The 12,209-nt window shown below is 68.4% G+C and overlaps 1 protein-coding gene and 1 long non-coding RNA gene across 3 annotated transcripts in view; one reads left to right on the top strand and one right to left on the bottom strand.

The window, feature by feature from the left end:
• GPSM1 (G protein signaling modulator 1) overlaps positions 1–9,413 on the bottom strand; it is a 30,179-nt gene extending 20,766 nt beyond the window's left edge. Inside the window, exons 1-4 of one of the 2 annotated variants that reach the window (XM_027556747.1) lie at positions 9,302–9,413; positions 1,961–2,182; positions 904–1,039; positions 88–230 (exon numbers count right to left, since the gene is read on the bottom strand). In XM_027556747.1, coding sequence (XP_027412548.1) covers positions 88–230; positions 904–1,039; positions 1,961–2,182; positions 9,302–9,366 — 566 coding nt within the window. In that variant the 5' untranslated portion in view covers positions 9,367–9,413. Of the gene's footprint in view, positions 1–87; positions 231–903; positions 1,040–1,960; positions 2,183–3,930; positions 4,110–9,301 lie in introns of those variants that run through there. The other variant, XM_027556746.1, reaches the window with a different exon arrangement.
• A 248-nt stretch (positions 9,414–9,661) lies between these two features.
• Positions 9,662–10,663, top strand: LOC113901816. Its single transcript, XR_003513546.1, has 2 exons — positions 9,662–9,734; positions 10,403–10,663. It is a non-coding gene; the product is annotated as an uncharacterized LOC113901816 (long non-coding RNA).
• The last annotated feature ends 1,546 nt before the right edge of the window (positions 10,664–12,209 follow it).

Genomic DNA, 12,209 nt, shown 5'->3' with positions numbered 1-12,209 from the left:
TTTCGGGCGCCGAGGCCCGTCAGGCCAAAGCCAGGGGTGGGTGCTGTGGGGAGGGGGGCTGCCCGGGGCCCCGCCCGCTCTGCTCACTCATAGAACTCGGAAGCCCGGCGCAGTGTCTCGCGGACAGCAGGCGGCAGGTGCCCCGGGTCCTGTGCGGCAGTCCAGGACAGCTGCTTGCCCTTGGCATGGTACACATTGCCAATGTTGTACAGAGCCCTCGCCTCCCCGACCTGGGGGTGACACCGAGACCGGGGCTGCCTCCAAAGCTGCAGTCCCAAGGAGCCGGGCACCCAGACCCTGCACGCACACAGCTAGTGTTCCCACGGCCTGATTTGTGGTCCCCCCTGCCCCTGGGGCTACGAGTGCAAGGGCATCACCTTGTCCAGACACTAAGGTAGGGGTCACGAGGACGGGTCTGTCCCTCCCGGGTCACCCCTCTGATACCCCAGCTAAGGGCTCCGGCTCTGCCACCTCCAAGGGGGCCCGGGCCGAGTCGGTGACCTCTCTGCGGTGGAGCCCTCCCACAGCAGTGATGTCATCCATACAGAGGAAGGGACGCTGACCCCACAAGGTCACCGGAGGACACTGAGCAGCCGTCAGGGGCCCAGCACAGCCTCTCTGCCCAGGCTTCCTCCCAGAGCCACTTCCACCCCCGCCGCCCCCTGGCCCAGCAGTAACAAGCACTGTCGGTGGACTCAGCGGAGAGGTCAGTGAGAGGGGAGCGGACGTGGAAGACGGGGGCCCGGGACTCAGCCCCACGGCCTCTGCGTGAGCCAGAAGCACCCTTGTTTCTGAACAGGGACCGTCCCCCGTCTTCCTCCCAGCTAGGGCGCCCGGGACCCTGGGTGGTGTCCTCTGGGGCCCAGTCCCAGCCGGGGCGCCTGGCCAGCGCTGCCTGCCCACCTTGTCCCCCTGCTCCTGGGCGATGTCCAGGTGCCGCTGGCAGCAGACGACAGCCTCGTCAAAGCGGCCCAGCACCTTGAGCGTGTTGCCCAGGTTCCCACTGGCCTTGGCCTCCCCCATGCGGTCACCAATGGTCCTGGGGGGCAGAATGGAGTGAGGGGCTGAACCGAGGACTGAGCCCAGCGTAGACCTGCATGAGGGCCTCGGAGGACGGGGGTGACCCCTGCAGTCCCTGGGATGGTGCTGGGCAGGGGTTCCGTGGCGGGCGGGCCAAGCCCAGGATGGACCCTCCACCAGGCCAGGTCTCGGTGAGGCCCTGGTAAAACCCGGTTTCAAGGCCGGGAACACCGGGAGCCTCGCGATGGGAATTCACCCTGTGGCAGCTCTGTTGGCGCACACGACCTCGGCTGGCTGGTCCCGAGAGCAGGGCTCAGGGCTGGAGGCGGAGGCCTGTGGCCAAGGTGCTCGGAACCGAGAAGCCCAGCCCCCGCCTAGGAGGTCTGGGGGCTGGGGTGGGGGGTGGACAGGGAGGGTCAGCAGGCGGCGGGGCGGGGCGGGGGGTGCGGGGGGAAGCTCTAGAAGCCAGAGGAGAATGGAGCCCCTGGGAAAGGGGGGCGTGTGGGAGGGCGGGGGTGGGGCCGGGGCCTGAAATGGGCGGGGCCGACAAGGGGGCGGGCCCCTCGAACAGGGCGGGTGGGGGGTGGGGCCGGGGCCTGAATGGGCGGGGCCGGCAAGGGGGCGGGCCCCTAAGGGCAGGCCACTCGAACGGGCGGGTGGGGCGGGCGGGGGTGTGGCCGGGGCCTGAATGGGCGGGCCCCCACGCGGGAGGGAATGGGGGTGGGGCCGGGGGCTGAAATGGGCGGGGCCGACAAGGGGGCGGGCCCCCAGGGGCAGGCCACTCGAAGAGGGCGGGTGGGGGTGGGGCCGGGGCCTGAATGGGCGGGCCCCCACGCGGGAGGGAATGGGGGCGGGGCTGGGGGCTGAATGGGCGGGGCCGGAAAGGGGGCGGGCCCCGAGGGCCGAGCCACTCGCGCGGCGGGTGGGGACGCCGGCTCACCGGGCCAGCAGTAGGTCGTGCTTGTGGTACTCCAGCGCTCGCGCGTACTCTTTCAGGTAGAAGTAGGCGTTGCCCAGCTGGCTGTAGATGGCACTCAGCGTCTTCAGGTCTTCGGTGCCCACCTGCACGGCGGCCTCAAAGAAGGCCACGCCCGCCTTGAAGTCGCCCGCCTTGCACAGCCGCTCACCCTCCAGGGCCAGCTCTAGGCACGAGGCCTCCATCCTGGTCAGAGAGGACGGGTCAGGGGTCCCAGCGGGCCCCTTAACGCCATCAGGCCTGGGGCCCTGGCTCCTCCTCGCCACGACGGGGCCCCCCGGACGGCTGGGGCCCGGCTCCCTTTGGATGAACGCGCAGAGGCAGCTCTGGGTGGGGAGGCGAGCCCACCCCCAGGCCAGCACGCTGTGTGGCTCGCGGTGCCAGAGCCTCACTGCCCTTCCCCACCCGCCCCATCCCCAAGCCCGGGCCCCAGACTGCCGGGAGAAGGCATGAGTGCAGCTGCAGCCGCCCCTGCAACCGGAGGACACGGCCTCCATCCCGACTCCTGGCCGCTGGGCGGAGGGGCTGCCCCTGGGCCGGGTGCCACCCGCCACCCTCCAGAGGGGCACAGCGGCTTGGGGCGGGCCCTGATACCCGCTGAGGACGGGAGGCTCACGGGGTCATGAGATGGTCGGGGCCACATCAGTGGGAGCTGATCCCAGCCCCTTCCCTGTCCTGCGTCCTAGAGTGGGGCCCAATCTCCAAGCTCTCGGAGGGAACTAGGCTGTCCCTGTGCCAGCCTCCTAACCTCTGGGGGCAAGGCTGCATCTGAGCCGATGTCCTGTCCTGGGGCCAGAGGGGGATGGGGGGGTGGCAGGCACAGAAGGAGTCTTGGTGGGGGGCCTGAACAGAGGGTGGGGACTCCTGCCGCCCCACCCCGCTGAGACAGCCCGCAAAAGTGCGCCCCGGAAAGGTGGGAGACAGCTCAAGAACCTGTCCCCGTCCCCTTACTCCCACCGCCTTTGCGTGTCGCCAGAGCTTGTGGAAGAGTAATTTAAAGTGTGCTCGCCAAACAGCCGGCTGCACCCCCGAGCTCATCCCTGCCTCATTAGGACTGAGCAACGACCAGGAGTTACCGGGGGAGCCAACGTTATTTCCCTAAGAAACAGGCAACATTTTCTAGGCCAGTGCTTCTCAACCGCCCTATCCAAACGCCTCTCTGAGACAGATCACAGCGCCCATTCGCGCTGCCCCTGGGTCGTCGAGAAAACCAGGTGACGCCTTGAGAACAGGCTGGGACACAGCTGCGAACCCCCCGAGAAGCCGAGCCCTGTGCCCTGCACCCCACAGGCTCAAGGCGTTCCCCGGGCGGCCCCCCACATCGGGGTCACTGATCCTCCCCTCCCGGAGGGTGCAGGGCCCACGCCTGGGGACCCCAGCCTCTCCGAGACTCAAGCAGAGCCCTGCAGCCTCTGAGAGCTGGAGGTCAGGGACCCGGCCTTGAGACCCGGCTGTCAGACTCGTCAGCGTGTCCCGCTGACAACACGCCCGCCTCACCGAGCGCCCTGCCCTCCAGACGCCACATCACTGCCCACGGGCAGCGGCACCCCCACAGCCAGGGCCATGCATGGGGCTCCTTAATTAAGGCCTGCTCATCCCTGCCCAGCTGCTCGCCACACAGCCAACTGCCCTCTCCTCCCCGGGGACTCAGGGTCTAAAACGTGGGCGTTTCCAGAGCCCCGCGGGCACTAGCCCCAATCTGATCACAGGAGCAGCCCCCTCCCTGCCCAGACATGTGGCAGCAGTGGCTCAGAGCAGAGGTTTCTGGTGCGGGCAGGACCCTGGGCCTAGGCGTCAAGGGTGCAGGGGTGCAATGCCAGGGTGTGTGGCCGTCTCTGGGAGCGCCAATGGGGGGAGGCCTCCCCCTGGGGAGGCGCCAGGCAGGGGGTCCTGGGAGCCCCGCCCCCGCCCCTGCAGGTGCCCGCCTGCCGCACCTCTTCCCCCGAAGGTCTCGCATCTTCTGCACGTACAGCCACAGCTCCAGGCCCACGGGCAGCAGCAGCGGGCGCGGGCGTGGGGCACCGTACACCACCTTGCACACAGCCTTCTCGGCCAAGCTCAGGGCAGCGGGCGGGCCCTCCGGGGCAGCAGCCGGCATGCTGGGAGCTCTGGGCCTCCTCCCCGGCCGGCTGCAGGGTCCCCTGCCCGCCCCCCACCCTGGCCCCAGGGCAGCCAGCTCCCACGGACCCCCCAGGTCTCTGGCAGGTTCTCCGCGGCCTCCCAGGGCCTGTGGCGGATCAGAGGATCAAGGGCAGCTCAGAGCTGGGATCAGCACCGTCAGCAGGGCGGGAGGGCGGGAGCCCCGAGGGAGCTTGTCCACACGCTCCCCTCAGGGGCTGGCACACAGCCGGGGGGGTGCACAGCACCAGCGCCCCCCACCCCCAGACTCTTACTGCCCCCCAGCCCTGTGGCCGGTTCGGGGCCAGAATCCGGCCACACAGCACAAAGGAGCCTGGAGCACCTGGTTGGTTTGTGGGAGCACCGAGGACCCAGTGCGGGTGGCCCCCACCCCTGCCCCCAGAGCTGGGATGGGCAGGGTCTTCACTTGGCCTCGCTTCGTCCTCCTGGACCCCTGCCATGTCCGCCCCCGCGCCCAGCCTGGCCTGCGGCAGGGTCAACGGGGGCACAGGGTCCAGGTCACCCTGTTAGTCCCCCGAGCCTCCGGGACGCTGCTGGGTGACCAGCACCTGACCGTCGAGTGAGCTCCAGGCCTCGAGTGTCCCCGGGTGCAGGGCCGGGAGGAGCCCGGGGCTGGGACTTGAGATGAGCAGACACCCTCCAGCCACCCCAGAACCTTTCCTGAAAGCTGCCGGCCCCTGGGCCGCCTTGGCAGCGCGCTCCCAGTTCCTCCAGCGCCGTGGCTGATAAGGAGGCTGGAGAGACCCTCTCTGGGCAAAGGGCAGAGCCTCTGGAGGAGCAGCGGTGGTGGGGGGCGCTCAGTGCCGAGGCCCAGCCCCAGGGCTCGGTTGGGCAGAGCAGCGGGGAGAAGCCCGAGGCCCCTCGGGGCACCGCAGTGGCCTACCCCTGCTGGGCGCTCTGTCCCCCCCACCATGGGCAGCCCCTCCTGCCAGGTCGCTCGCCCATCTCAATCATGGGCCTCGGCCGGGGAGGAGGCCTAGCGAGGCTGCAGCAGGGAACCCGGGACAGGGAGGGAGAGGCTGGGTTCAGGGGCAGTGAGACCCAGGCTGGGCCCTGACCCCCAAGACCACCTGTGTCTGAGCAGAGACAGGATGCGGGGGTGGCGGTGGGAGGCCTGGGGCAAAGCCGCCCGGGATACTGACCCAGGCCAGCATCAGCTCACCAGGGTCGGCAGATGCTGCTGCTCTGGCCGGGGCAGGGGGTGTCTGGGAGGGCGCTGGGCGGGTAGATCAAGGGTGCGAGGATGAGGACCGAGGCCAGCCACAACCCGGTCTGCACCGGACCCTGCTTCTCAGGGGGTCCAGGACAGGGCACCCTCCTCCTGGCCCTGAGGCCTCTGTCCACCCCCGGGACGGCTCAGCTGAGGGGCAGGACAGGGCCTGGACCATGTCTTCCTTGCCCAGCTCCTGCCGATAAGCTGAACCCCCAAACTCTGCACCCTCATGTCAACCCCAGGCCCTTCCTCCGCCTCCTGGGGTAGCAGCCCCCAACACCCGCACCGCAGGCCATCCTCTCCCCTCCCCCACGAGACCGCCCACCCTGGCCAGGCCCACTTCCTGGCTCAGTGAAGAAGGCTCTGGAAGTCTGTCTCCCCACACCACCTCCGCAGGCCTGGAGGTATCTGTGGGAGCCATGTCTGCTGCGGAGGCACGGGAGCTGTGGCGCCCCGAGGCCACCGTTCAGTATCAGCCTGCCGAGCCGGCCTGCCTGTCCCTGTCCACTGCCCAGGACGCCTAACTGCAAGACGGCAGGGCCTCCAGCAGGCCTGTCCACCCAGAGGCTGCTGGGGCACGAGACGGGGGCTCCCTGGGGCCCTGGGCCAGACTGGCCAGGGCTTTCAGGGCCCGGAACTGCGGTCTTAGTTCCCCCTTCGCGAGCCTCACCCCTCAAACCCAGAGAGGGGCAGCCCATACACCTGGGATTTGCCATGTGGGCTAAACAGGTCCCTAACTGCTAACCGACAGTCCTCCACAGCCTGGGGAGAGACCGGGCCCCCAGCCTCAGAGGCCTCAGGGACCACGCTGCCTGCCCCAGCCGGGCCACATCCACCTGTGAAATCCGCTCTCCAGCACCAGTGTGGCCCAGAACATCTCTCCTTCAAAGTGGCTGACCAGGGTCAGCCTTCCCAGCAGCCAGACCACAGTGGCCAGGAGGCAGGGAACCGTCTGCCAAGCTCCCGCCACCTGCCCACTGGCTTACCAGTTAATGAAGTGCTTATTGACCGCCCAGCGGCCAACCTTGCTGTTCCGGCCACCACGTCACCCCCGATACCTCTCCCACCCGTCCTCGGCGTCCGAGAGTAGCCGTCAGCCCTGGCCCCTACTGCCCTGCCCTCTGCCCACACAGGCCCCCATCCACCTGTCTCCCCAGACGGCCCAGTGTCCCCTGGGGGCCATCGCAGAGGCTCATCAGGCGGGGGCTGGGTCCCCATCGACCCCTCTCTGATAAAGGCAATCATTCCTGTCCAAGGCCGTCACCCACATTCTGGGTGCCTGGGCAGCCGCCCCAGGGCCCCCGCTCACCCCATCCTGCCATCCCCAGAGCGAAGCCACACTGACTCCCCTTCAGTCTTGGGGGTGATCTCAGAACAGCAGGGACAGGCGGCCTGGTGGGGGCAGGAATCACTGAAGGGGGGAGGCGTGTCTGTCACGAGCTTCAGAAAGCAAGCGCCTGAGGATCGCACGTCCAGGGAGCCCAGTGGCATGGCATCCCCTTCCGGGAGCCTACTGATGGGGGCACCTCTAATGAGCCCCCTACCCCACTCTCCCCTCCCAGCCCCCACCAGGAGCACTCAGCTGCTGGCCTCACAGAAGGCAGGAGTTCAGAAGAGGACAGCCCACGGCTCCCCACTTTGGGGGCTTCTTGGCTACCCGCCCATTCTCCCCGGGCCCTCCGCCCCACACCTCTGCCCTGGGGAAACAGGCCCAGGGGCAGTGCACCAGGGTTCTCAGTATTAATCGCTCCTGTGAGACCCCACCCACTTCTGCCTACCTGACCTGGTCCCCTCTCCAGGGCCCCCTCGGGACATGGTGGGCTTGTGGACACATTCACGCTCAGGCTCCTCTCAGTGCCAGTTCAAAGCCCAAATCCAGGACCCACTTTGTAAGAACCGAACTCATCTCCCCAGGTAGGAACATTGGTGTGGGAAGGGGAGCCACCAGGCTGCGGGGGCAGTGGGGGGGAACAAGGCAGAGGAGACCCGACCTGGCCCCAGGGAGCCCCCCACACGCTGGGGTTTCTGGGACAGCCACCCGTGGAGTGCTCAGACACAATGGCTCCTGTCCGTGGGGCATCCACGTGCCCAGCTGCAGGCAGCTCTGTGCTCCCACACCACAGCGGGGCTCCCTGGACATTCAGGCTCCGAAGGGACAGCTTTCTGGCGGCCTATGGAAGCCAGTTCCGAGCAGAAAGAACCCTGCGCACACCCAGCCACGCTCAGGTCCGACCCCCATCCCCATGGGCCTCCTCACAGGCCCTGAAAGCAGGCTCCTGGCCATGAGCTCGGACTCTCTGCCAGGTCTGCCCCCCCAACCTCCACCCAGGGCTCAGCCTGCAAGGAGTCCAGGCGGGACCCGGGGGCCTCTCGCGTGTTCGCTTTGCGCTCTGCTGCCCTGTCCACAGACGGCTCCCCCAGGCCACTGGTCCTTGTAACTGTACCCACCCACACCCCAGGCTCCCGGGTCAAGCCTAGGGGGAGGCTAGCACAATGTGGACCGCATGCTCCGCCCGCAGGATCTCCCAAGGCTAAAGCGCCCAGGGGCCCCCTCCACCCACAGCTCCCCCGCACACACATGCACAGCCAGATCACCGCCTGTCATTCTTCCAGAACGTGGCCTCCACCGTGGGCAGACGTGGCCCGTAGAGCCCCCCATTCCCATGGGGGCAGGGGGTAGGGGGGTTTGCCATGCAAGAGTCCTCAAGGACAGGCCTCCGGGGTCAGCTGTCAGTAAACCCACTGGCAAGCTCCTCCCCCTGCGTGGGGCCCAGGAGTCAGGCCGGGGGCTCAGCGCTCCATTCCGAGACCACACAATGGGGGCTGTGTCTCCAGCCAGCAGCACAGACCAGACAGAGGTGGGAGGGGCCGCCAGGGCCTCATTCCACAGGTCGGGGTGGGGAGGGATGATGGAGGGGCAGGGGGGGCACCCAGCGGAGGTTTGCAGCTGGGCTGGAGAATCCGTGTAGGCCACACTAGGCCCCTTGAAGAATCAGAAGCCCCCCAGGTCTTAAGGATGGCTGGGGGAACTGGATGAGGTCACTCCAAGGCAGGGGCCTGTCCAGACCATGAGGAGCCAGGCCTGCCTCTGGGATCCACAGCCAGGAAGCGGGCCCTGCCCAGCACTCGTGCCGGCCCCGCTCTGCCGGACACCTGCACATGAAGGCAAGCCCTGAGAGACCTGTGCCCTCCCCACCCCAGGTCAGGCCCAGGGCGTCAACTTGTAGCACACCCTTGACCAGCAGGGAGTCACCAAGCAGGCACGCGGCCCAGGGGCAGAGCCACCCCGTCATCCCTGATGGGCGCAGGGCGCAGGGCCCGGGCCGCTGGCATCACCTGGGAACCCGCCCCAGGCAGGCACCTTTTCAGGCAGGCACACACCCACCCAGCTGCCTGGCTCTGTAACCCCAGCCCAGCTGCAATCTGTTGAAGCAGGGGCACCTGGTGGGTGGGGGGTGACCGGCCCCACCCGTGACACACCCGTGGTCCCCTCCCCACAAGTCCTGTGGCAGTGGGAAGGAGGAGCCAGGCTGGGGAGAGAAGTCCTGGCAGCCCCCCACCACACACCTGCTGTGCTAGAGGCCAGATGCTGGCAGGGCAGGGCTGGAGTAGGGGCCCCTTTCCCAGCCCTGGACACTGTGGTGAGAGGGGCCCATCTTGCCCACCCCCTAGCCGCCCCTCCCTCGCCGGTTTCCAGGGGGTGGGCTGTGGCAGGCCCAGCGCCCCCAGCCTCGGACTCCCCTTCCTCCGCCCTGGGGCACCCTGAGCCCCCAACACCCTCCTTCGGCACCCCGCGTCCCCCCACCCCCGCCGGCCCACTGGGAGGGGCGTCCCCGCCACGTTGCGCGCCAGCCGCCGCCGCCGCCTTTGTTCCGGGCCGGCCGCTCCCGCCTCCTGCGTCGGCGGCCCCCGCCGCCCGGTCCCCGCGCGTCCCCGCCGCTCGCCCAGCCCACCTGGAGTAGAGGCGCCGGGCCGGGCCGGGCAGCTCGTCGGCGGCGGGAGGCGCCGGGCCCGCCATGGGGTCGGGGGAGCCGAGGGCCGCGGGCCGCGCACCCCACGCTCGCGCCGGCCCCCCGCGCCCGTCCGCGGGCCGCGGGCCGCTGTCCACCGCCCGCCCGTAGTCCGTCCGTCTGTCCGTCCGCGCGGGCGGGAGGCGCCGAGGAAGTGATGCGCGCGACGCCGCCCCTCCCGCCGTGGCCGTGATGTCACCGCCGCCCGCGGGGGAGGGGGCGCGGGCCGAGCCGCCGGTCCCTCCTCTGTTCGCGCGGGTGGGGGAGGGGAGACAGCGCCGGGGGTGGGGGCCCCCCGCGGGGCGGGGGCGGGGCAGAGCCTTGGGGGTTCCTCTGGCACCGGCCTGGAGGTGCGCCCCCAACGACCCCCTCCACGGTGAGTGCGGGGGAGGGGCTGGCCGTCAGCCTGGCTGCGGGGGCTTCTGGGGCCTGGGAGGCCCCTTCTTCCACCCGGTAGGAGGCCCTCCTGCCTTTGTTTGGCGGGTGACCCCTCCTCCCTTCGGTGGTCCTCTGTCTTTCCTCTGGACCAGCCCCAAGGTGCCTCGGCCACTTCTCCAAATGGGCAGTGGGTGCAGGGCACCCTGGGGGTGCCCTCCGCACACTTTGGCGAGGCCATCCCCCACGTGAATTGGGGCACGTGGGAGGGTGGAGCAGCCTCAGGCAGGACCTGAGTGTGTGTGTGTGTGTGTGTGTGTGTGTGTGTGTGTGTGTTGGGGGTCAGCTGGCCTGGGAAGGCAAAGATTCTGCAAGCCTGCCCACCACTCTGCATTTCTCACTTCTGAGACCTTGGTTGGCAGCCTCCCCACACCCAGCCTTGGTCTTCTCCGCTGTCTGTGAAAACCGAGGAAGGCTGCAAGGAGAGTGGCTGGCTGCCCACCCACCTGAGCCCAGCGTCCCAGCACCGGGCCACCTCCTCTCCTGGGGATTCCTGGGGCCCCTTACGGGTGACGTGGCCTCGCCTCCACCCCCGGGTTCTGACTGCTCTGGGGTGGGGGTGGTCTCACAGGTTCTGTCCTAGACCCTTCTCAATCTCCGCCCTCCCAGTGCAGTCAGAGAACTCCAATCCTGGAAAAGTTGCCGTGACCCAACGGGACAGGGACGAGTCTGGGGACGGGAAATGGGCTGCTTTCCCCTGGGGGCACACTGGCCCCTTCCCGGAGCACTGCCCTAAGGTCAGGAAGATGCCAGCCAGCCAGGCCGCTCCAGCCAGACCTTCTGCTTCAGCCAGGACCCTCGGCAGAGTGCAGCCCACAGGACCCTGGCTTCAGGCAAAGGCAGCGTAAATAAACACGAGATTAAAAAAGGGCTCTTGGCCCCGAGCTGGTCTGTTTTTCCTGCGGAAGAGGCAGCGAAGATGAGAACCATCTGTGCCCAGAGCGCAGCGGCCGGCGGCTCAGCCCACGCACCCTCCCCTGGTGACCACAGGAGCTGGGCAGGGCCTTGTTCTCAGGCCTGGCTGCGGCCCCCAGCTGGCCCCTACGGAGTGCAGGGTGCTGAGGGCAGCTCCCCAGGCCTGCCTCCTTGGGGCACCCCTGGGCTGGCGTCAGAGGACGAGGGCCCCCTTCCTGTGCCAGGCCTGCGCTCAGTGTCGCCAGGAGGCCACCGCTCTGGCTCCCTATGGTCACCTGGGTGTGCAGCCAACTGCCGTGTGTCAGGAAGGCTGCCCTCATGGTGATGTGCTGTGGGGGCAGATGGGGGTGGTCCCTGCAGAAGGGTGGGGTGGGTATCTTCTCTCTTCCTTCCTGGGAAGGGGGAGACCCGTGGGAAGCTGGAGTCCCTGGGCTGGAAGGGTCTTCTATCAGAGCTTCCCCAGGGGAGCTAGGACCATCTTGGGGGTGCTGGGCAACGGGCCAGGCTCAAGCTGGCCTGAATCAGGCCCTGCCCACCCCAACCCTGCTGGGTGCCTGGCACAAGTTGCTTTCCCTGTCTTAAGTTTCCATTCTGCCCCTCAGGGTTCAGCGGCCCTATGCCGCTGGGGTCAGGAAGGATCGTGGGTCCAGACAGTGATGGTCACGGTGCTGGGCGGCAGTCAGAGCTCAGGGTGCCTACCGTTGGGACTGTGCTTCTTCCCCTCTGGGCCCCTGCAGGCAGTCCTTGGCACATGGCACGGAGGTGTGTCTTCTCCCGTCCAGGGACCCGACCGACTCTCGTGGAGAGGACCCAGGAGGAGGGTGGAGTGTGGACGGGTAGCACGTGGCCACCCAGGTGTGAAACTAAGTGTGCCTCAGCTCCACGGAGAGCAGGGGGCTGCCGGGAGGCAGGTCTGGGGGAGGAGGGGTCCTGGGGGCAGCAGACCTGGCTCACCACCCTCCCATCCGTTCCGCTCACCCTCGGGGCTGCTCCTCCTTCCCCCCGGCCTCCCAGGGGGTTGGGGGGCAGAGACCTGCTACCTGCACACACCTGCGCTCTGCATGTCCTGTCGTGTAAATTCTCCCCTGTGACGCTCGGAGCGCCCGCCCTGGCAGAGTGTTCCGACAGGAGGCCGTGAGCACACCCCCTCCATCCATTCCCGAAGGAGTGTAGGGAAGAAAAACAGTTTCCCACCTGGATCCTCCTTCCAGCCCCAGTTAACAGGTGGCAGCAAGACGATGCCGTGGGTGGCACAGGCAGCGATGCTGGATCTTGTCCCCAGACGCACCACCGCTCTCGAGCCGCGCCCCTCTCCCACCGCACTCAGAGTACCAACCCTGCTGCTGGCGGCTGTCAGCAGCGCCGCCTCCGCCAGGGGGCAACTGCCATGTGCCTGTCCGCCAACACTCACCCCTCCCTGGCATCCGCTTCATCAGCACGCCCTTCCCCTTGGTGAGCAGACCGGACACTGATGCCCTAGGTCACCAGGCTGGGTCTCAGG

This window comes from Bos indicus x Bos taurus, chromosome 11, assembly GCF_003369695.1.
Source record: "Bos indicus x Bos taurus breed Angus x Brahman F1 hybrid chromosome 11, Bos_hybrid_MaternalHap_v2.0, whole genome shotgun sequence".
Taxonomy (NCBI): Eukaryota; Metazoa; Chordata; class Mammalia; order Artiodactyla; family Bovidae; genus Bos; species Bos indicus x Bos taurus.
The sequence above is the reverse complement of the archived record's forward strand: the minus strand, read 5'-3'. Positions and strand labels throughout refer to the sequence as shown.